The sequence below is a fragment of the Chaetura pelagica genome, unplaced genomic scaffold (assembly GCF_000747805.2).
Source record: "Chaetura pelagica isolate M959 unplaced genomic scaffold, ChaPel_1.0 scaffold212, whole genome shotgun sequence".
In the NCBI taxonomy this organism is placed as follows: domain Eukaryota; kingdom Metazoa; phylum Chordata; class Aves; order Apodiformes; family Apodidae; genus Chaetura; species Chaetura pelagica.
Genome location: NW_009952365.1, coordinates 1,318,897 through 1,343,455, shown reverse-complemented (window position 1 = coordinate 1,343,455; position 24,559 = coordinate 1,318,897). Strand labels below are relative to the sequence as shown.

Below are 24,559 nucleotides of genomic sequence, written 5' to 3'. Positions count from 1 at the left end.
AAGGGAAGGCCAGAGCTGTTTTCCTCCCACAGACATCCACTTTAAATGTGTACCAACAATTTATTGTCATTGAAAAGCGTAACAAGTTGAGAAAGTGGCATATACAAACAGTTGGAACAAAATAGTACCAATGCATTTATCAATACAGAGGTGCAAAATCCCAGCAAAGCTCCTACACCCTGTGGTGTCTGGAAGCACCATCAGCTCTGTCTGTGCACCCCAGTGCTGAGCAAGGAGGGACTGTGAGTGTGGGGTCTTTTTTTTTTCTTTTTTTCTTTTTAAGCTTTGAAAAATACATACCCTGGTCACATCAGAAAGCTTGACAGGCTGCACTGAGGACGTAAAAAAAAATGACAAATGGCTTCAGCATTACCCATCAAGATTAAGACAGAAGGACCTTCAGTCCAAGTGCAGCTGCACCAGGCTGCTGAGGCAGCAAACCCAGCCCTGCACTGTTTGGCACTGAGGTTGGGCCTTTACCTGCCACAAAAAAAAATAATAAAAAATGAACTGCAGAAGTAAGGACTTTCAAGGGTTAGCAGCATAAAATAAAGACTCGAGGCAGAGCTACTTAATGAGCAAGTGAAAAATGCAAAGGTTTGTTTTGTGTGATTATTTTTTTTTAAACCCAGCCCCCCAGAGAGGGGCAGGCCCAGGGTGCTGGGCAGAGGTTGGGCTGTGCCCTCACCCCCAGGGGCTGCTGTGGGTCACAGGGTGGGGTGAGCCTCCCCCCCCCAACACACACATACCTGGGCAGGTGAGGGAGCACTTCTGGGAAGCACTGCTGCATGCAAAGGCAGCACGTGGCAAAAAGAGCAAAACCAACACCCCACAGAACCCAGGGCCAGGCTGCTCTGCCCACACAGGCTTTGGAGCCCAGAGAGTTTCAAACAGTAAGTTGCCTGGAAAATGGCAGGAAGAGCAGCATTAAATCTGAGGAGCACCTCAGCTTTGCTTCTGCTCTGCCTGAATCCTCCAGACTCTGTAAGTCAGAGAAAGGCAGTCGATTTTCTCCCCTTCCAGTTGCCTTTGGGAACCATCCAGCGCCTGGCAGTGGTGCCTGCAGCCCTGCCCGACATGCACCAGGCCCTGCTTTGCCACAGATACTTGACACACATCTAGTTACAAACTGGAAATTACTTATTTCAAGGAAAAGCTGTGGATTCTTGGCCTCAAAGCAGACAAATGCTACTTTGCTGTCCAAGTGTCACCAATCCAAACTGACTGTCCTAGTGCAAGGCAGCACACAGAGCATGTCACTTGTAACAAACATTTATTGAAAACAACAGTGGCTCTGGTTATACATTTGGTATCTCTCCAGTCCAGGATTAAGAGAAATATTAAAAATATAAAGGCTGTAAATGCAGAACTCTTAATCCTGGAAGAAGTATGATTGGAAAAAAAAAAAAAAAAAACCCCGTGGTCATAAAAAAACCACCAAAACACCCCACTATCAAGACTTTACCTTTTAACTTCCTCAGTCTGAGGACTGGAGAAGGCTCAGCGGTCCCTCCTCAGTGTTTTATTGCTCTCAGCTGGTAGAGCCACCTCAAGCTCACCAGGCTGCTCTGCTCAGGCAGCTCCAGCCCCTGGGGGGCAAGTGGCTCGGGCAGCTCCAGCCCCTGCTCCAGGGCAGGGTCAGAGCCCCGACACGCAGCCCCTCGCAGCGCCGGCCTCGCCTGTCGCACAGGCTGGGTCCTCTCGGGGTCCCCGTCACCCCCGCAGCAGGAAGGATGTGTCTGAAGTTAAGGCAGCAATGCCCAGCGGTGCCAAGAGGGCTCTGCCCGGGCCCCCCGAGGCAGGAGGGGTCTCTGGGGCTCAGTACACGCGCTTCTTCTTCAGCGCGGACTCTGCGAAGCGCGGCGGGGGCTGCGGGCCCAGGAGCTCCGCGGGGCCCGGGTCTGGGGAGGGAGCGAGGAAGGACGCGCCGCGCTTCTCGCTTCTGCTCGGAGCCACCTGAGGACGAGAAGGAGCCAAGTGACACATGAGCCAGAGCAAGCGGTGGCAATAAATAGAAGCTTCAGGCTGGGAATTACCAAGGACCAGGAGCCAGTAACCGACTCCAAAGGGCCGACTCCTCGGGGGGAAGGCCCAGCTATTCACAGCTCATGAGTCAGTTCGTGCCCTTTCCCTAAAACCCCCTCTGCAAATACCTCAGGGCCCCACCACACATGCCCTTCTGTGAGGGCACAGGGCTGGGTGGCCCTGCTCCACAGGGCACGTCCACAAAGCAGGGGTGTGATGGCCACGCTGCTCCCTGCAGTGTCACAGCAGCTCCAGCCACCTTCATCCTTCCAGCCAGGCACCAGTGGGCCACCTTTCATCCCTCCTCCTTTCCTCTTGGGAGAGCTGGAAGGGTGGAAGTGTCCTGGCACAGCTCTCGTGGCAAGCCAGGTGCTGAAGGACTTGGGTTTCCAGCCATGCCAAAGCAGGTCTGTGTTGTGGGTAACCATGAGTTTACAGGTGGCACCGACATGAAGGAGAGAGCAGTAATGGTTCTTTAATCAAAACTTCAATGAAAATGCCTCACTCTGATACACAGAACAGTCCTGTGGGTCCCAGAGAGGTGTTTCTGGCACAGGTGACCTAACTCTGCTCCAGTGCCAAGGGCTCCTTGGGATGCATGAGGCTCAGCTCCTCTTTGTGATCCATCACAGGGCTTTGCACTATCCATGGACCTACAGCACTAGAAGCTGAACATACACATTAGAGCCCAAGGCCCTAATCAATGACTCTTGATCACTTCCCTTTCCCCTAATGTATCATTAATTTCATGACCAAAGAGCTTAAACAGTCACCTTGTTTGAAAAGACAGCAGCATCTGCCCTGAGCCCTGATCTCACCCCATCCTGCTCAGCCACTCCACGTGTCCTGCATTAGGTCTGGCTCCTGATCAGAATATCTGGGGTTTTGGTTCATGCTGGACTGATTATTTTATAAACTTGAACATGTTTCACCAACCAGGACTGCAAATCCTTAACTCAACCGAAACAACCTCAGGAGCATCCCTTGCTAATTCAGATCACCTTCTGTTAAGGCAGATTTCATGGTTACCATGCACTTGTGGTTATCAGAAGCAGGAATCCCCTGGAAGGACTTCTTGTCTTCTCCCCTCCTCTCTCCTATCCCTGCCAGCCATGGGGATGCCTCCTCTGAAGTCCAGGAAAGCGAGAAGTACCTCCTTGCAGAGACAAACTCTGCCTCAGTTTAGTGGCTGCCAAGGGACCAAGCTGCCTTGCTGCCTTTTATGGCATCTAGCATCCAACTCCCAGGCAAGCTGCTCAACATCACCTCCAGAGACAAGCCCTCCTCTTCAGGCTGGAAACAAACTCAAGGTGTCAGCTCAAACCCATGTCTCCTCCTCTTGTCACAATTTTACTTGTTTTCAGCCAAATCTGTCAGGAACAGAGGGCTGCTCCCTGCACAGAGCTGGAGATTTCACAGCCCATAGTGACCTGCCCAGGTCTTGGCCATCTTTACCCCAGGAGGCGTCAAAGCCAGATCCAGCCAGGCCTTGTCTCCTGTCCAGGAGTCACCAATTGCTACAGTTGTTTCTTTCCTCTCCATCTCCTCCAAAACCCAGGAATCTCATGCCAAGTCAGAAATGTGACCTTCTGAATGCCAGAACATCATGTGCTGAATCTGGCTACTAACCCTGCACAGGAAAGGGATGAAGGCTGGGCTGGAGGAGAGCTGTGCAGTGCCCTCAGCCCTCCCAGATCCCTCTGCTGGCCTGAGGCTCCTCTCAGGATGGCTGGACACGGAGCAGAGGGCCAGGAGCTGAGCTGGAGGCTGCAGAGCCAGCTGGGCCTCCCTCCAGCAGCTCCCAGAGTTTAGCAGAGCTCTCACGGCTGGAGCTGGACTCACAGAGGGGGCAGCTCGTTAGGCTGATGGAGACACTTCCCTGCAGATGACAATCTGGCTTTTAAGGGCTCTCCCATCCCTAAAACAGGATTTGCCTATGGCACGAGGGTATGAATTCCTCAGGACCTCTACAGCACTCAGGAAAACAGAAGACCTAAGATCACAGTGAACAAAGCTTTTATCTCCACTGTCTCAGCCTGTGTTGAACTGGCCTCCTATCAGTCCAGCCTCCCTTAAGCTGGTCCTCATGGCTTCCACAGCATCTCCCTACCCCTCCTGCATCTTCTGTTGATGTAACTAAGCACCGGCTGGGTCCAACAGATGAAGGAAGCTTTGCTCAATGAGTATGGCTGAAGCACGTTCCATCTAACATCATATATTTCAAAAGAAAACCATTTTAAATGCTTTTCCTCCCAGGATCCAGTTCAGCAGTATCACTAACTGGCTGCTCTAGGTAACCTGGACACTGCTGTGACTGCTGACTCCATTTCCAAGGTTTTATCCCGGTGGCACTCACTGTAAAACATCTGCAAGTCAGGCAAAAAAACTCCCATCTAAACCCAGTGTGACCCTCCTCCTCTTCCTTTGTTCATTTCCTACTTTATTTGCCTCCTTCAAGGCATTTTGGCACATTCACCCTCACAGATACCATCTTTCCAAGTTTGTTCATAATCATCCAGCCTTTCTTCGCCTGTGGTTTGTGGGCAGTGAGGAGCCCTGATCTTCAGGCTGCTTGAGGGCTCTGAGGGGGTCTGGTGATGGTACATGCTGCCCACGTGCTGTTTTTGTTTATCATCCACCAGGAACTGTGCATGATCCTAAGCAACTCAGCGTCCTGAGGGAGCAGGGATGCAGTGGAAAAGCTCCACCTTGGCTTGTTGTGGGTACAAAGTCCACTCGGTGGCAGCATAAGACAAGTAAGTGCTTCCACCAGCAGCTGGCTCTGCAGCTCTGCTGGGTGTCTCCTCTCACCTTATTTAAGGGGTTTTGTGGAGGAAGCTTCAAGCTGCCTGGCTGGTGTGATCCCTGGGCTCCACTGTAAAGAGCAGGCATGACCTGCAAGCAGGTACTGTAGTCTGGGTAAAATCCACCTGTAGATTCCTAAGTGCAGAATGGGATCCATGATCAACCAGGAGTTGAAAGAAAACAGGTGTAATCATTCATCTATACTTCCTATAGTAATGATAACTCAGCAGACAGGAGAATATCTGAGTCACATTCAATTGCCAAAAGGAGTGTCCAAGTCACAGCAGCTCAGGCATGCAGCAAGTTCTTGAGCAAAACTCACAATTTATACATAATTCCTTTAAAAAGAGAAATGTGCCTCTTACTGGCCATGGAACCCTTGGGCTATGTAACAGCCTGGATGAGAAACAATCCTCCAGTAGCCTCACTGGGAAATCATGCTGTGTTGTGCTGGTTCCTGGTGGGAGTGTTTTAATACACTCCTGAACCTTACAGGCAGCTTTGGATGGTGGGACCTGGGAGAGAGGAACCCTTAAGCCAGAAAGGATCAAAAGAGTGAGCAGGAATCCTGGAAAGCAACAGTGCAGGGATGCCCTGCAGAAGGTGACCATGCAGTGCCACTCATCCCACACCCTCCAGCCCCTAATTCCTCTGGTACTGACAGCAACAGCCACTCGTGGACAAACCAAGCAGGTGTCCAGACTCCAGAAGCACCCTCACAGCTGCTGGGAGAAACAGCCAATGGAGACAGGAAGGAAAGAAAATTATTTCTCACCTCAGAAGCTTCATTTTCAAATTCACCGACTCTTGCCTGGGTAGAATTACAGGCCTGAGCACAAGGCTGATACCAGTGCTGAACAGCCTCCTATAAAGGAGGAGAAAACCTCTTCCCATTAACTGTCTACTGAGGTCACTCTAAAGGAAAACAATTCTTATGGCCTCACGGGACATGAGAGTAAATAAGAAGGCAAAGCTCTTCAAGAAGCATCAAAACATGTTTAACAAGAGTTAAAAAAGCTCCAACCAAACATTTAAAATTCTGTGAAGTGCTCAGAAGATGCACAAGGCACTGCACTGCCTTGGCAGTGCATGCAAGCACAGCCTCATTTCTGTTACATGGAAGGTTCAAACACTACCAATATAGCTGAATGATGTGACATGTGGCACCTCTGCACCCAAGTGACAACATTTGAGTCCTCCATGTTACTGAAGTTAATATTCATAACACAATTCCTACAATACTATCCATTTTTTTGGGCAATATTTTCAGTACTTGGAGTCAGGAACTACCTCCAGGAGACATCAAAATGAAGTTAAAGCCAATAATAAACCAAAATATTCCAGACAACGTTAATACTCACATGAATTCCTCAGCATCAGGGCCCACAGGCCACCTCTCTTGCTTCTCTAACCCCAAACCATCACCAGCCCTGATCTGGCTAGGAGATGAGTCTGGCTCCTGGCAAAGTTGGGGCAGGGAATGCTGTGCAGCCACCCCAACCCCTCCATCCCCCTGCCCAGGCTGAGACCCTCCTAAAACTGAGCAGTCCCTATGCCCACACTTGTCCTGCAGACCCAGCTGACTCCCACAGCAGCCCTGGCTCCACCCCATGAGTTTTGGAGCAACCAGATTCCACTGCCAGCAGCCTAGGAGAGGGGAGCACAGCTCGTTTGTCTCCCTGCCTCGGCAGCAGAGATCAGGCAACTCTGGGGAGGAGGAGATGGGAGAGGCCAGGAGCAGACCCACAGCAGAGACAGGTCCCAGTGCAGATCCAAGATTTTGACACAGGTTACCTGGCAGCCCTACGATCCAGTCCTCATGTTTCATTTGTACACAGTTCTATTTCTACACGGGCCCTTGATGGCTGATGAAAATACAGACATGTTATTCCCCAGTGTCCTGATACCTGTGAAACCCAGCAGGTGCTCTCAGGACTGCCACACTCTCCAGACAAGGGGCAGCCCTCAATGGTCACACTCTGATCACCAAATGGGGCAGATGGTGAGGAAATCCTGTGCAGTCAAACCACCTGGCAGAGAGTGTAAAGATCCCCCAGGCTGTAAGGGAACCCCTGGTAGACAGATCTAGCCAAGAAAAACTTGAAAACTTCTTGGGAAGGGAATAAAGAGGAAAACTTCCTTTTTTTTAAGGCAGACAAAAGCCAAGCCAGAAGTTGTAAGAAGTGATGCTGTAGCACTGAGTCGAGGTTCTCAAGAAGGAACCTTTCCATGGTTATGACACTGCATCAGGGAGTGTACTGAGGCTTTCCCTGTCTGGCATTAGGTGCACTTTGTGCTGAATCTGTTCTGAAAGAGATGAGTGAAGAGGGCCTAGGAGGTTCAGTGTGGAGAAGAGGGTGGGCTCTGGTTGAAGGAAAGCCTAGGAACTGCTGAAGAGTTCATGATGTTGGGCAAGGCTGTTCAACTGCATGCAGGGCTCTCAGACCACATGTGAACCAAGAAGGGCACTGAGAACACACAGAGAAGAACAATGAGCAACTCAGGGTGGGATCTCTGAGCAGATGTGCCAAAAATCCTGCTACCAGAGCTATGAGTGACAAGCCAGCTTTCAGAAGGAAGGGCTGCAAAACAACCTACCTGTGTGCATTCCCCATGCTGTTGAGAGTAATTAAAATAACTTTCCATGGCATGTTGTGATGTAGTTCCCTGAGACACAGCAGCATCCACCATGTTGTTTGAAAGGCCAGTTTGCTGTGGTGGACTGGAGGCTTTGCTGGCAATTGCTGTTTGTGACACAAAGGATACATGGTTTGTATAAACACATGGTTTGCATAAACTGCCCAAATTAGGTTGCACTCTTGTTTAGCAACATTCTGAGATCAAAACAGAAATTGGATACTTCAGATTAGGCTGTGCCCAAAATCAAACAGTGCTGCTAACAACTGAGAGGCTCTCTAGAAGTTTGTCTACATCAGTAAGCCCATTAACTCTTAAAATTTCCCAAATAAATTCCCAAATAAAATATTAACTATGAGGATAGATTACACTGCCATTTTAAGACAGACTACAAGATTTCCTTAAAGATAAGTATTGTGGTCACTAGAATAATCTGCCAAACAGAATAACAGCTTGCAACTAAAACTACTAAATGTTTGCCTACCTGGAAGACAAATACCAGGCAACACACTTGCCAAGTTCAAGTAGGGGTTGGTACTCAGACGTATTTCTTTTGGTGGTTCTCCTAGGAGTGAAGTTTGTTTTTTCAAGGGAGTCTGTGAAACAATCAGACAGGTCAGTGTGCTTTATATTAACACAACATTTGTCAGAAGTAAGTGTCCCAGCAGGATTTTGGAAAAAATTGCCTTAGCCCCATGAAATCTAACAGGAAAACTTTTAAATGAAATACTGGGGACAACTACCTGGACACACTGCTTGTATTTTTTTTTTCCCCCCAAATTATTTTGTAGGAATATTTCTCTTTAGACACTAAGTTACTAAATGATATTAAAAAAAACCCTACCAAACAAAACATTTTACATTCTAATAAAGGAGTATCAAACACCATAATGACTTCAGATGCAGGGAGTTAGCATTAAATTCATGGCCAAGACAAAAATCAACTCTTCTCACCCAGAGTCACAAGCAAAAAAAGGACAAATGAACCCTGGCCTGGAGGGATGACCCTGTCTGCAACCTGCCACTATAACCCATCTCACTGATCAGGCTATTTATATGCACAGAGTTAAAAGGGGAAAATGTTTATGAGTGGAAATGAAGTGTCAGGACTGACTCACTGCTATAAAGCACAACTGTTCCCTCCAAGGGCTAGGAAGGGTTCACTGCCAGCTTAGCTCCCTTTGCCTTAGGTTAGACCAAATGCCAGAAGTAAGGATGAAGCAGCTATAGCAAGTTACCCAGCTTGTCTGAAACACACAGCCCAGAGCCATTCATACAGGATTCTACTCTACATCTGTTCATTTTTCAAAGCCCATTATGGAAAAAAAAAAATATCCATTATTTTAATGGATTAATACTATATTCAGTGACATGATATTAGCCAGCAACTCTCTAAAACCAGTGAGACCAGTTTTTAAAACAGAAAGAGCTTCAGTAGAGTGCTGAAATGCTTCATCTGGCTGCAAAAGCAGGCATTTAAGACAGCATGACCATTCAGTGTACAGACTGTGGCTGTCTTGTCAAGGAAGGGAATTTTGCAAACTGGGCCTTCTACCCACTGATGCAGAAAAAGAAACAATCAAAACATCTGCCAGGACTTCAAAAAAGAACTGATAAACACTGTTCATAGAATAAATTAATTATCTAGACTTCAAATGGTTTCATTCTAGTTCTTTTTAACTAAATTAGATGCTGAAATATAACTCTGATTTTATACACATACACAGATACAGCCTTTGTATGTTACCTGTTTCTATAAACAGGTAAAATTCCATTTAATTAAACATCATTTTGAAAATGAAAAGTGCACTTTCTGAAGCAGGACCACATCTGTCCAAGCTGTCTAGCAAGGGCAGACACCAATTCTGTACATAACCTGATCACTTCAGATGCTTCAAAAATAACTAAAGAAAACACAGATCTGATCTTAGTTAAGAACATGTTTGACATTTCATAAATGGCAAAGTATTTATGCTTATCATAAAAAAAAGTAAATTCTGTAAATGACAGGGAAAAAAATATCTGAAAAAACTAGATCATTCTAATTCAACTTCAATCCTGTAACATCATCTTCTCATCCCCTACCTTCAAGGGGAATAAATATTTAAAATTATACACTAAGAATATATCAGCTGTGGTTAAGAGGGTATGGACTAAAAGTGGAATGGAAAATTTACATACATACATATACATATATAAACACACACCCCCCACCCACCTGGAAACCCAAAGGCCCTACATGCTACCAGAATTGCTCTTCATTAGTCATGACATTCAACCACAACTCCCATTTTCAGTCTTTAAAAGGGACATTGCCCTTGAGATAATTTCATCATCAAACACTATGAGGCAGACAAATGGATAAAAAAACCCCTCCAGCATTGTAAAAAGATTCCTTTGTTAATTCATTTGGACCACCAAAGAGCATTATTGTCCTCTCCCTATTATTCATGACTGAAATGACCTTAAAATGTCTCATGTATGATCCCGTGATCTAGCAAATTTGGTAGCGAAGAACCACAATAACCAGCTGCAAGTTCACTCTTCAGCAGAAGGAAAAAGCAAACACTGGAATGCAACGCTCCTTACCCCCAGACTCGGATCAGCACTTTTGAGTTGACTCTGTTGCTTGGCATGTCCAGCCCACAGAGGTGCTGCAGGAAGGTTGGTTAAGGTCTGGAGATAGGGCTGTGATCCCGAGACCACGGCTTCGGCGGGCGACGGTTTCTCTGGCGCGTTGTTGGGCCCTGGCAGGGCCTGTCCAACAATGTGCTGATTCGGGAAGAATGGCAGGATGCCCAGCCCTGCTGCTGCTGCTGTTTGAATTGGAGGCAGATTAGATGCTGCAGTCAACCATAAATGGAGAAACTTTTCTGTTAGACAAGATTTATCAGTCCGTTTTGTTTGTGGTTTTTTACTAAGTGATGAGAAAAACACTTTTGAGATCTGTTTTACAGCTGACCCAGAACACTGGATTCTGACAATAGTTTTTATTCTTTCACCATCCCAGGAGCAAACAACTCAATTTAAACCTAATACAGTGGGAGAAAGCTCTGACTTTTCTAAACATTCACTATAATAATAAGCTACTCAGTGTTTCTTGTTACTTTCAAAAAACCTGTGAACAACATGAAAAACCCCACCTCAAATGAGTAAAATTCTTTTTACAAACCCAAGAGCTAGAAAGTATTATCCAAAATGAAAACCCAGCTGTTCAGAATAGGTTTCTCTCCACCCCTCCACCCCCACAAACTTTTTCTTGCTCCTGCTTAATACCATTTCTCAGAGCAGATCTGGAACTGCAGCATATGTGGAACTGACAAAAAAAGATGCACTAAGCAGGATCACAACTGATTTTTCCTCATAAAAACTGAGGACATCACTGGTGCAGCAACTTGCATTCAAAGCTGACATCTGTCACAGAGTGGGTGTTAAAGCTCTAATGATTTATCAAATGCAAAAGCTTAATCAAACAGATGCAAAACCCCTATTTGCTGTGCCTCTTCAGCTACTCAGGCTCATCTGCTTTGAAACAACTCCCCAAATTTGGAACTAAATAAAAACATATTCCAAGTGTACTAAAAATGGCAGTAACTGACCCACCAGAATATTTAATGATCTTCAAATATTCAACCAATGCCACAGTGTTCTCTTTGTGCCCTGACAAACAGAGAGAAGCCAGGCAACAAGGCAAGATATTTCAAGGTTGTTTCCTGCTAAAACCAGCACGTCATATTTGGTTGTACAGATACGTAACTTGTTACCTCACTTAACTAGATAGATAAACAATTGTCCAGCTCTCTGCCTACCTTCCTGTGCAATGTTAAGGTTCAAATGTATTACTGCTTTTGCTACAGGGGGAGAAAGTCAGGTGCATAATGTCAAGCTGAGCATTTCTACCGATTTGGTATGAAATAAAATATAACTTACATTTGAGAGCTTCTCCACGGGTTCCCATGCCTGAGCTCACTGATGGCACCACCCCTATTCCCAGCACTGTCTGGAACAGCATCGTTGGAGGTTCTCCCAGCAAACCTGGCTTCTGTAAGGAAGAAGGGAAAGCTCTGTAAACAATTAAAATAGAATCATCATTTTAACTAATTAAATAATCTGTAGGTTGCTTAGAACTTTCACATTCATTTAATCTTTTCAGAGATACTAAACTGTTACATTATACGAGACAAAGAAAATAATTTCTCAGTTACAAGAATGTCCAGAGACAGTCACAGTGATGACCTTACACTATTAGCCTGGATGTTTTCAATCTTCATCAGCTGCTGCTGGGGCAATGGGAGGTGAGCAGGGCTCTGCAGCAGTAAATTAGATGTGCTCCCCAGAATTGAACTCTGTGAAATTAATAAAAGAAGTGTTAGTTGACAGTCATGGAAACAGTACATTCCTGAAACATTTTCAGGTTATGCTGCTGAAAGAAATGGAGGTTAGTTTCTGGTTAATACAGCAAAGGAAAATAACTATGTCCTCTTCAGAATAGAATTTTTGCTTCATTCATAGAAGGTTATTTCAATTTCTTTTACCCTCTCTTCCTCCTAGCCCTTTTTTTCACCTCACAACCACGAGTATGTTTTCTGGTAATAAAATCCTCTGGGTTAATAAAGATTTGATAAAACTGCTGGGTGACTCGGGAAAACACACCATTGAGCAAGTTTAAAATACATTATTTTGCCACTTGGTAACTGTAACTAAGAGAAATTAAAGGGAAGAAGTTGAAAGTTGTGCTCCCTCCAGAGCTGAAAGGCCACTATATGAATAACTCATTTGTTCAAATTCTTCTCTTGAATCTTTTCTTATCAATTACTGTATAATGTTGTGGCATAATCAACCTAAAAATACTGTTTCTTCATATTCTATTACTTTACATAATCTTGAATATAAAATAGCAAAACCAAGATAGGCAGGAAGCTGGATCAGTGTGTGACTGGGGAGGCTGGGAGAGTCGAGCCAGATGCTCCCTGTTCCTCTGTCTTGTGACAATCCTGAATTTCAAGACAATGAAAATAGTGACCTGGTCCTCTAGCTTTAGAGAATACTCTGAAGTAAGTCACTGAATAACAGAAAAATGTGCCTAATAGGGATAATCAAATCACTGTCAATAAAATTCAGGCTATTAGACCAGGTTTGGAGCTAATTAAATGACAGGAAGCTCTCTGGAAGAGACTTAGACTTGTAAGGCTCTTGAAAGAGAAAACACTCTGTTGTTTGACTGCAGCCCTCTTGAGCCAAAAAACATTGGATCATCATCAATCCCACTGCTAACTGTGTAAAACATGCCTGACTCCAGCTGTGATTAGAAAACATTCACATTGCCTTCCAAGGAAGCACAGACTCTCCAAGGCTGAAGAGAGAGCAGCAGTGAATAAATATACCAATTGAAAATGTCATTTAAATTAAAGAAGTACAAGCAAAGAACAATGGATTTTTATCCCTGGACAAGGCAAAAAGCAACTCACTTGCTGGGGCAAAATTAAGTAGCATTTATTAAAAATTATTATATTCACCTATAAGTTTGCAGAAAAAAAATAACAGAAAACCTAGAGTGTACTTAACATAAGGAGTATCTTGGTCTTTTTAAATATCCACAAGTCCCTGATTGCCAAAAGAAAAGCAGAAATAACAACTAACACTTAAGGGGATTTGATTTTTTAAACAGGAATTTCTGAAACATCAGAGAGAGTAAGTCAAAGCAATTGACTCCAGACCCTCCCAGGTACTTACAAAAATCCCTGCCATGAATATTAAAAGACAAATTTTGGCTGCTGGCAGAGCTGTAAAAATCTCTGACAGAGCCTCAGCAGGAGGCAGAGGCCAGGCAGGCTGCTGGCCAAGGTCAGGGAGGAGTTCTGGTTGGGGGTGCTACTCCAAAATATTCTCATCTCCAATTTCTAGGGCAAATTCATCCCAAATATCCTTCACAATATCTTCCAGAAATTCCAGTGTCCATCTGGAATTATGTATACTCTGAGATACCACTTTACACAGCTTATAACCTTCAGGGTTTTTTGACTAAGAAGTAACATCTGCAAATCACTATATTTTATGGCACGTGTAGCATACACTGGTCCCTGCAAGCTTTAAAATGAAGGTAACACTGCTAAGCTTGTTGGCTTCAATAAGATAAAACAATCAAGTCTCTACAGGAAGTGTGTATGAGTAGCCCCAAGATAAATGGATGTGCTCCTTCAGCTCTAATCTAAAGAGCGGGTTTTTTGCCAGGAATGGCAAGTTGTCTCTGCACCAGCAGGTGTTAGGAAATCAAAAGCTCAGTTAAGGTAAAATAACTCACTTGTGGATAGCAAGCCCAGCCTGCTCTCACACCCTCAGAGGTACCTCACAACACAGTGCTTTTTTTAAAGATGGCTTGAATGAGAACACTTGATTTTAGCTGTCATTTCTTAAAACTTTGAGAACGTTTTTCATGCTAAGATCTCCACAACTATCTATTTTGACAAATGTTATTTTGCCACGTACCTGATGAACTTTATTCAGCTGCAAAAAAGGTGGGCCAACTGCTGAGTTTATAAGGTGAGGTAAACCTGCAGATGCTCCAAGAACTGCTTCAGAAACACAAGAAAAAGTTGCAGCGTTTTATAAGTTAGACAAGTAAAAATCTTTATAGGAGTTACTCTGTATTTTTTAGATTTGGTTCCATGAAACTGCCCAGCGTACTAAAGCTCACTCCAATGAAATCTTTCAATATACCCAGCTTTGATCTGCAGTTAACAAAATGAGAGATCAAAGGTACTCTGAAGGTGCTCCTCTGAAGTTGAGTTTCATATAAAAAAGCAGCAGTGCCTGCAGCTGATTGCAAGACCACAGCATTATCTGAAGTGCTTGGAAACATCAGCATTAGCTCAAGTGTTTCTTCACTAAAGTGGTCACTCCACACACAAGTTCTGTGTTTCTTCTGTCGGTAGGTCATGTCACAAACTCCTGTCTCCCACTTGACTCTTCAACTAATACTTTCACCATTTGGAATGTGGTAAGGTTGTGGGTTTTTTTATGTTTATATGTTTCCATCCTAATGAGGAGACAGGGAAATGCAGTTAGGAAATACCATGTACAACTGTGGCAGCATCCAAGTGAGTATTTGCATTGGAATCAACAGGAGAAAGACTCAGGTTACAAAACTGAGAAGCAGAATTGGATTTAAACTTGCCATTTTCATGATGTCTGCAAAAGACATTTAATTTTAAACCCATTTCTGATATAAACATTCAGAGACCACAAAGTTAATATGAGGACAGTTTTAAGTAACACAAGGGCGTGGCAATCCACCTCCTGCTTTTGTTCTCATACAACATGGAATCATCTACACAAACACACTGCAAGAGGGCACAGGTTTTAAAATGGTATCCCTGCTCTCCTCCTTTGCTGAAGGCCTTTTGTCACCAAGAACAGGTTTAAAACAACTACCTGAAAACAACTTACCAGGTTTAACAGCGTGTCCACGCAACTGGGGCTGCAGGAGCATTTGCAACATTGCTGGGTTATTAAAACTTTTCATAATCTGCACTGGATTTGGCTCTGGAAGCAAGCCTTTCCTGTTGTTTCTCATCTCCAATTAAGAGAGAGAAAAATGTTAGATCAGGAGAAAACAAAGAATACATTTAAAACCCCCAAACTTGTGTGAGGGTAAAGCACAGGTATCACTTTACACAGAAAATAACCCCAACATGTCATTCCCTGTTCCCCACTCCTATCAAACTATTCCCTCAAAACTTCAAGGGTATTATTCTTCCTGAGATACATTTTTTTTTCCCTTAAACCAAGACAGTGTTATCAATAAATAAAAACATGAAAGGCACTGTTAACATGAGCACCACATACCATCTTGTAATAGCCCCACTCATCTCTTTTATAAAGCTAGCTGAAGTAATGAGACTGTTCTGCTTCTACTGTTAAGGCAGCTTCATGTAACACTTATCACATCCAATTTTCCAGGAAATAATTTGATAAGACATATGGGTGTAAAAAGCTTTCTTCTGTATCAAGCGTGAAATTAAACTATTTTTCCTACCTTGAAATTTATCTTAAAATTGATAAATTCTTGCCTCTGTGGTTTAAACCAAATTTTACCTTGTGAAATGACTCCACTTACAGTTACTTTTGTTTTGAACTGGAACAATTTACTGTACAGAAAATGAGATTTACTAAAATCCCAGAGCTATGTAAGTATAACTCTGTGATATCTGATGGGCATATTTCACCCTTCCTCCCTGCAGAATAGGACTGTGCTCTTCCTAGGAGGGAGGATGACCTGGGCTGACGAGCTTAAAAAAAAAGCTAATGCTTCCAAAAGCTTGACTCCTTTTCCTCATCCCCGAGTCCCTCTGCCCCAACTCGGGCAGCTCAAGGTGCATCAAACTGATTCAGAAAAGAGATCTGCAAACATCTTACCATCCTTTGTGCTGCTATAAGTGCTGCTAAGGTGCTTCTGCCCGGTGCTCCTGGAGCACAGAAGGACACCTGGATTCTCCTGCCTTTGATCATCATTCCATCGGTGACTTCTCGCACCTTCTCAGCCTGCTCTGCAGTTTCATACTCAACCACAGCAAAGTCACCAATACAACTATCTTCATCCTGAGCAAACTGAAACAACGTTTCACAATATGCTGAACAAAACTCGGGAACCACAGTATTTCCACCTGCCCCTTGCAAAATACTTCACCAACAGTTGACATCCTATGTTCATGTCTACCCAGTCAGCATATTTCTCTCTCAAATATGCTGGATGGAAGTTGACTATCCCAGCTTCACATGACACCTGGCATGCACACTGTGTTTACTCGATTTGCCACCTTCATTCCAAACTCTTTAACATGTATTCTCAGATGAAGGAATGAGAAGGGAATTGCAAGCACAGCTATATGCTGCAATTATCTTTATTGTGCAGGGTAAGAATGATAAACTCACTATTGCTCAGTTTTTTAAGCCTCCAATACTAAAAAACTCATCTGTCAGACTAGGTGACAGTTGTTAAAACGTGTAACAATGCAAATTCCACTGACACATACTGCCTTTTAGGAGAGTATGTGGTTGTATCTAATGCCAAGAGAAGATGCCAGACTGATCAATCAAGCAGACTGGAAACAGGCTCATGTGTCAAACAATGCTCTGTCCTTTGTTTGCAGAGTTTTATAGCAGAATGAGCAGATTTAAATCAAACAAAACAAAAAAAAAAACCAAAACAGGGTGAGATGGGAGGGAATAAAGCTTAGGCAAAAATCTCCAGTCCCAAAATGAACAGAAATTATGCACTGAGACTAGCTCTGATGGGGAAGAGAGGAAATCTCCTCTAGATTTCATAGGATAAAAACAACCTTTTCCCAACTATTAGATCCCACAAATTCAGACTAACAACTGACATATACACTGCAAAGATTGTGAAGAAAAAGAGGGTGGTCAGATCTTTGATGCCACTGTTAAAAGACTGGCCTCTGGAAGAGCTCTGGAGAACACACATATTTGATACATAAATACACACACAGATACATATATGCCCTGTAGGTATTTAGATATGTGTGTGTCTATGTGGAAAAGTATTAAGTTTTATTTTGACAACACTTTACCTGCACTGAAGCTAAACTGCTTGTTAAAAGAATGGTTTGCAGCTCTGGGACATACTGTAGTTTGATACACAGTTAAAAACCTTCTTAACAAGTAAAAATGTAGCTCTCAGTATTCTTGCAAACAGATTAGGAATTTTTAAACTTTCCAAGTACACAGGTACTGAAGAAAAGCCCTCTGTCCCTATCTAGGGAATACTGGAGACCTAGTGACAATTTAAAGTTGCCATAAGAAAGGCATGAGGTTTTCTGGTCCATTTTGTTGAATTAAAGGTCAAACCACGTTCCTGTAAGCCCAAGGAAATGCCCTTTTTTTAAAACCCATGTAGAAGTATCTGGCTTCAGCTCTTCCTGACAGAACTTTTCTACTGTCAAAAAACAGAAAAATCTAATTTATTTTTTAAAAATGGTAAATTTGGAATGAAATTAAACAAACCAGAGTTTATTTTATGAGTTCACCCAAGAACTTGAGGTGTAAGATCATATTTACATGATGAATATGGCATCAGTTACCAGCAGAACTAACTGTCATGAAAGCAGCACAACACAGCAAGGTCAAAGAAGCCACACTTGGGAGATGGGCAAAATGGTCAAGGTGACCCCACCACAGGGACAACCTGAGTGCAGGAGGAGTGGTGTGAAGGCTGGGTTGGCCAGGACTAGGAAAAGGAAGGGAGAGACTGTAGTCATGAAGAGGTAAAGTAACAAGCGTGTGAATGAACATTTTAACTGTTTTCTGAAACTTGCTCATTCTTCTAGGAGTTTTCCAGACAAAGCACTTCTCCTAGTCATCCTCTGTTGAAATTCCCTCCCCACCCAGGTCTCTCCTGCTCTGCTCTCTCTTACACCTCTACCCATCAGGTCACACACACAATTTTCCACAGTTTCTTGTCTTCTTCTCTCTCCTTTCTTTGTACTTCATTTTTAGGTCATCTCACTCACAAACCTATAATTAATTAGCACTACTGCAATGAGAATTCATCTGCCACCTTCCCTTTCTCATCTAGCAAATCTGAACTACCTGTTTACCTACCTCTGCCCTCATACCTTCCCTCTCTGGAGGGCTGATTCCCCCATTAGCCCATGGGTTTCACAAGTTATCATTAGTAAACCTATTTTTCTTCTATTATCTTAATTCTGTGACCTTCCTATTAGTCTCTTACACAGTGTGTTTATACAAGTGATAGGTAATATGAGAATGTGCCAAGAATTTTTTCTTGGATATAGTTCTGGGTGCCTATTTCCTAATTCAGAAGCACAGTGTTTAATTCCTGTTTTTTACAGAAACATATATTTAGTGCCATTTACTGACAGAATGCATATACAAACAGTCCCTCCTCACCTACACCAGGTGTGACCCATGTATCCTTCTGATTTAAGGAAGGTATAAGTAAATTTTTAAGTGCAGAGCAGAATACTGTTAAGGAAAAACTTCTTTATCAAAGCTGCCTGTTATTCTTTGAACTTCAGAATTTGAAAAGAATGTTGAAAAATGCTTAGGAGATCTGATAACAGCCTCCAGATTATCTGACAGCTGGAAAGCTGCCCTGAAGTAAAAGACTTTAAGAGATTAATCTGTTTAGCTAATTAAATAAAGACTGAGCAAGTGACTTGAATACAGCATTTCATGCTTTCTTACAGGAAGAAAACAGTGGAGAGTCAAGGCTCCCCAGTCTAGTCATCAGTGAGGTGAAGCTGAAGCCAGACACATTCAACTGAAACAAGCCCAAGTGCAAAAGAACAAGGGTTGGGCAGTTTCTGGAAAAAGCTACTTCCAACTGAGGCATCTCCTGCTGTATTTGGATCAGACAAGAATAAGGATGTACTTGGCCAGCAACAAGTTCCTGGGGCTTGAGAAGAACACTAGAGAAGATGTGATGGCCTGCAGGTGGTCAGACTCCACAGCCTGATGGACATTCTGGTCTTAGATCTTAGACCTCTGGTTACTTATCCCTGAAGCTACTCCCTGGGTAGCCTTCTGAGATACTTAAGGAAAAAGACAAAACAACTGAAATCTTACTCAGCCATGTGACTACAAAGCAAGCTTTCTGTCTCCTGCCTGTTGATGGTATGCTGGTCTTCACCACTTCTACATTTTATTTGTGGTCTGGTATCTCACAAGCCAGGAAGATGAGAAGGAAGCTCTTCTACCTGCACAAGCTGGTAAGGATCTACCTCCTCTGAACCTGCAAGCTTTCCAAAAGATGAACCTCTTCTATCATAGGCAAGCCCAGCCAACTACGAGATTCCAAGCCTACATCTTCCTCAGATAGGAGTAAAAACATTAGATATTTGCAGAGGTTTCTTAAATATATTAATTATCTACACACATTTATTCTCCATCATCTAAACCGTTGTGCCTGTGGTATTCATACACTCTGGCTTTCTTTACTGAGCAATAAAACCATCATCAGTGTTTACTTCAAAAGCTCTCTAAAATATTTCTAAAATTACTTTCAATAAAATACATGAGGAGGAGATGTCTTATAAACATTTTATTGGTGCTTCAGGGGACTGGTCTCCTGCAGGATTCCCAGATGACATGGCACAAGCACTGCAAACCCCTACCCACAAAGCATCTGTACCACATCATATGTTGCCATGCAGATGCACAATCATTCACTAATTCAATGAAAAATAACAGGGTAAGACAGCAAGCAGTGAAGATGCAAACACAGAGCTACTTAAACCATGATCTTGACCTTCCAACAGAAACAACTCCAACATACCTGGCAGAAAACCGGTTTATACTTCAGGGAGAAAGTTTGGATCAGTTCTTTTGAATCAGCGTGGTCTTTTTGAAGTTTATCTACACAAAGGCACTTGGAGTGAATAAGATTTGTCGTCAGCTGGTTCACATCCATCCACTGTGCAAAGAGAATGCTCTCGTCCAACTGCTTCCCTAGAAGTTCCAGTCTTGCCTTTGCAGCAGAGTCCTTCTTCATGTATTCCACAAAGCCATAGCCCTTGGAATGACCAGTAACTTCGTTATAGACCAAGAAACACCTCTCGACATTGCCATAGGCACGCACAAGTTCTTCAAACTCTTCTAAGGTAAATGAAACGGGCAGGTTAGTGATGCACAGCAGAGCATCTGTTGGCTGGAGCTGCACAGAGATTTCCTTTCCCCGAAGACAGTAACGGTGAAACTTCCGAATGGCGCTCTGAGCTTGGTCTCCGTTTAACAGAGTAACAAACGCTGCAAGAGACCAAAGGAAATTACATCACCTACCATAGCTTCTCTCCACAGAATCACAGAATCGTTCTGGTTGGACATCATGGATGCCCAGCCATGACCTAACTCTACCAACCATTAACCTAACTCTATCTAGTCCAATGCTTAACGCATGTCCCTAAGCCCTAGGCTGGGCACCAGGATGAGTCTTCAGTGCTGAAGGTGGCAAAGATCACCTTCAGAAAACTCAACAAGCATCTCTCTTCCACAATTCTCCTCAAACCCACACATCTCAGCAGCAAGAGCCACGCAGCCAGTCAGAGGCTGTCCACAGCCATGGGCAAAGGGATTGTTGCACCACACACCATATCTGTACCCCACCCAGGTCCCTCAGCCAGGGACAACAGGAGCACTGCAACACGCACCACCTCATGTCATGCTCCCACAGGCAGCTGGACAGAACATGCTGCCATGGACAAGGGGACCTACATGACACCCACATGATCCACAGCCCATCCTCATGCTACAGAGAGCCAGCAGATGCCCGTAGCTGAGAACAGAAGTCAGCTGCCCCATCCACAGAATTTCTGAAGACCAAACTGGAAACATCCACAGAGCTCTATCAAGTTCCGACTACATCAATTAAAAAGTCAATAAACATATCTAAGAAAAAAGCTCATGACAGCTGGAGTTCCTTGACACAACTAGTTCACATTATAATATGTAATTCCATCTTGTGGAGGCATAATTCCTCTGTTGCATCAGTAATTATGTGGGCAAGACAGTATAAGTACACACAAACACCCGAAGACACAGTCAAAACCATGAGGAGAACTTGTGCTTTTTGCACAGCAAAGCTCCTAACAGCAAAAATAATCTGCAATATAAAGGACATGGGTAGGAAAATCTTCCATGATCATTTAGTAACAAGTTAAGATTCTGTGACATTAGGGACTCCCAAGATTTAAAGCCTTCAGGAATATGGAAATAAAGTAATTTTGCTCTACCCTAACAAGGAGCCAAGAAGAAATACAGCACCTACCGTGTATTCCAGTCATGAAAATTTGCAGAAGAACATACAAAAATTCACATGAATAGGCAAAGTCCTACATATACATATATACACACCCCGCTATACATAAAAGACACATGTATGCACTCTTAAAAACAACACAAGCACACATTAAAAAGCTGGTTATATATGAAAGCATCTACATTAAACAAAAATAATTAATCCTTATGCTTTCCAAGTATTTTCAAGTATTTCCCATCACACTGAACAGAGACATTCAGGCTGTTGTTGGTCTGCAGGCTGTAGTATCTCACACACAAACTGGCCTTCTTCCATATTCAGAAATCAAATTTGCAAGATAACGGGACATTAAGACACAAAGTTTTGCTTCTTAGAGGCAGATGTCAAGAAACACCATTATCATAATGAAATCCTGACAGAAATCTATCCCAGCTGCTGCATTAACATTTCCTTCTGGAAACCAAGGTTGTCTCAGGCTGCGGGGACCTACGGAGATTTGGAAGGAGAGGAATGTGTAGAGAAATATTTGCCAATCTCTGTGCCCCAAAGGTGCTAAAAATCCATTAACCCCTATTTAGAAAATTAATTTGTAAATGGAATATGAGACTTTAATTATTCAGGATTTTATTCAGGACAACATTTCCTTCAAAGACTTGAGCATTCCTTTAATATATTGCTTCTGGTTTGTATGACCTTACACAAATGCACCTGGAGCTAGGAATGTTTTCCTCTGATCGTGTCACAGGCACACGTGGTTAGTCCCTAGAAAGGGCTCAGGACTAGTTTTTCAAAGGAAACCAGCCAGCTGAGGTTAGCTTTGTCCCAGAGAGACACTCACTAAGGGAATATGCCTGAGAGAGACCCTAGTGGATCATCTACTTCTGGCTGGTATCAGTAAAGTTTCCAGCTCTCCACTGGCTTCTGCAGAAAGTGACCAACTGTGCAGCCAAAAAAGGCACTGGGGGACAATCCTGCTACATGATGGCAGAGAAAGTGATGACTTCATACATGGCAGATGATGTTCCTCACTAGGTTTGATCACAGAATTGATACTTATGACAATGAAGATTTTAAGTTCTTACCTGTTCTTTTATTTCTGTCCACATAACAATACTTGATTTCAAAATCTTTAAGTAAGTAATGGATTTCCTGAAAAAGAAAAGCACAAGTGACATCAGATAAATAATTCACCAGGCCAAATTAATGTATAAATTCATCTTCATTAAAAAAAGGAAAAGACAAGAAAATGCCACAAAACAAAACCAAAACCTTTCCCAATAAACAGACAAACTCACCACAGAAACACTACCAAGTATTTGTTTTTAATAGAGCTAGTTATACTCCTACAGCAAGGTTTTATTGCATATAAAAAACTGGCTTACTGAACTTGATCAATTTACTTTTCATTATAGAAAGTCACATAAGCACAACAGAGTGTCCCATTTGATTGCCTTTTGATAAAGACAAATACCATCACAGTTCATCAACCAGTAATCCTCCAATTTCTCCAAAGTACAGCTAGCATAGTTAAAATACCATACAGACAAGAAATACCAGCAACATCACATCATGCAGCCAAGGGCAGGCAACACTGCCGGAATATGTGACAGATGCTTTAGTTTCATCTAACTGCTCAAGTTCACTTTAACAGATTTTCACTCTTTTAATAATGAATATTCTTTCAATCAGCAGATAATTGTGCCCAGAATTCCCCCCTGTAAAGTATCCTCTATCAGTTACTGCACAGATGCTCAACAAAGAATCCATCTCAAGGGCATTATTTGCTCCCACTAATTAATGGGGAGAGAGCAGGGGTGTGGGAGGGGTGGGACAGAAGCTAGTCTAAGAGGTATGTACCAGTTTGCTATAGGTACTCCTTAACAAGAGCAAGACATACTCACATGAGTTGATATACATATTGTTTTAGCTGGACAAATCCCATACACAACAGCAAAAAGTCCATTTGAGCAAGGAAAATAACCAGTTTTGTCTGAAAGTTTAATTGCAGACAATTTCCAGTAGTCCCATCTACTTGCCAGTTTGCTAATTCAATATCTACAGCCCAGAGGTTAACCAGGTTCTCCATGACTGGTATCAAGTGCATACCTTTTAGTCAAGAAACACCAATCTCTAGTTTCACTACTTAACAGCTGTCAAATACAACATTAATAAAATATGGCAGCTTTTCTCAAGCTACCAGCCCTCCTTTAATCAGATGCAATAAGGATGTTTTCTGAAAAGCAAAATACAGCAGGCATGACTCAATGACTCAGGTCAGGCAGGTGATCTGACTCTGGGCCTCTATCTAACAAGAATTAGATGGAAGATCTTTCTCAGTAATGAGAGACTGAGAAGACACTTTCTCCACAATTTTGTACAGCTCAGCAGTACTGAGGCACTGAAGACTCTAAAGAAGTGACTTCTGTCCCCCCTTAAAAAAAGGGGAACATATTTACCTATTAAATTTCCTGTATTATTTTGCAAGAGTAACACTGAAAGTTTTATATTATGATTAAGTAGCAGGAAGTATTATTTCAAGCAGCTCTGAACACTCTTTTGAAAGTCATCTGTGGATCAGATGATTCCACATGATTTCCCAGCAACTGTTTGAAACTTTATTTGAGAGGGGGAACAGCCTACAGTGAACATATCTTCATGGGATAATCATGAGGTCTCATGTAAAAAATTATGAGAACATCAGGAAGATTTAAAATTAAAACCTAATTTAAGCAAAGCAATTTAAAAAAAGATTTTAAGACCTATTTCCAGTTTGTGGCAAACACTGCCTGGTTTGTGCAAGAAGCTCTCTCAGGATGATGTTTGTTCTTGTGCCTTCGTGACCCCTGTGGCAGAGCTGAGACCTTTCCCTGTGGAACTGGGTTTGTGTAGCATTTCAGGGAAGGCATTTTTCACATACAGACTGTTTGTGACAATTAACAAAAACACAACACACTATATAAAATCTTAAGCAAATGTATAGTCCTTCAAACTAAACACGTATGTAAATCTCTGGGTACATTAGACTAAGATTCTTCAAAACATTTTTAAAATTACTGAGCCAGCTTTTGAACTCAGGCACTTTTCTAAACTTCACCTCCAACGTCTCTCAACACTTGGGTCTGTTAGAAAAGAATGAACACTACTGCCATTTTACTGTTAACAGTTGCTATTCCTGACAGCTCAGAGTAGAACTGGCAGGGAAAGCAACACTTCACCCACTGTTGGCAATGGGGTTTAGCACTGAAGAGAGTCAGCCCCTTTGGTGTAAGTAGTTGCCTGGAATTTGGGCCAGGAAAGAGT

General features: G+C 43.0%; 1 protein-coding gene across 1 annotated transcript; it reads right to left on the bottom strand.

Moving 5' to 3' along the window:
* Positions 1-1,818: 1,818 nt before the first annotated feature.
* On the bottom strand, positions 1,819-23,345 carry RAVER2 (ribonucleoprotein, PTB-binding 2). Its single transcript, XM_010007975.1, has 14 exons — positions 23,292-23,345; positions 22,342-22,408; positions 19,781-20,250; positions 15,883-16,074; positions 14,914-15,040; positions 13,954-14,039; positions 11,709-11,813; positions 11,398-11,509; positions 10,057-10,310; positions 7,952-8,063; positions 7,429-7,574; positions 5,606-5,695; positions 4,837-4,965; positions 1,819-1,956 (listed from the first exon to the last, which is right to left on the bottom strand). The coding sequence occupies exons 1-14, from the start codon at positions 23,343-23,345 to the stop codon at positions 1,819-1,821; spliced, it is 2,082 nt and encodes a 693-aa protein (XP_010006277.1).
* Between the last annotated feature and the right edge of the window lie 1,214 nt (positions 23,346-24,559).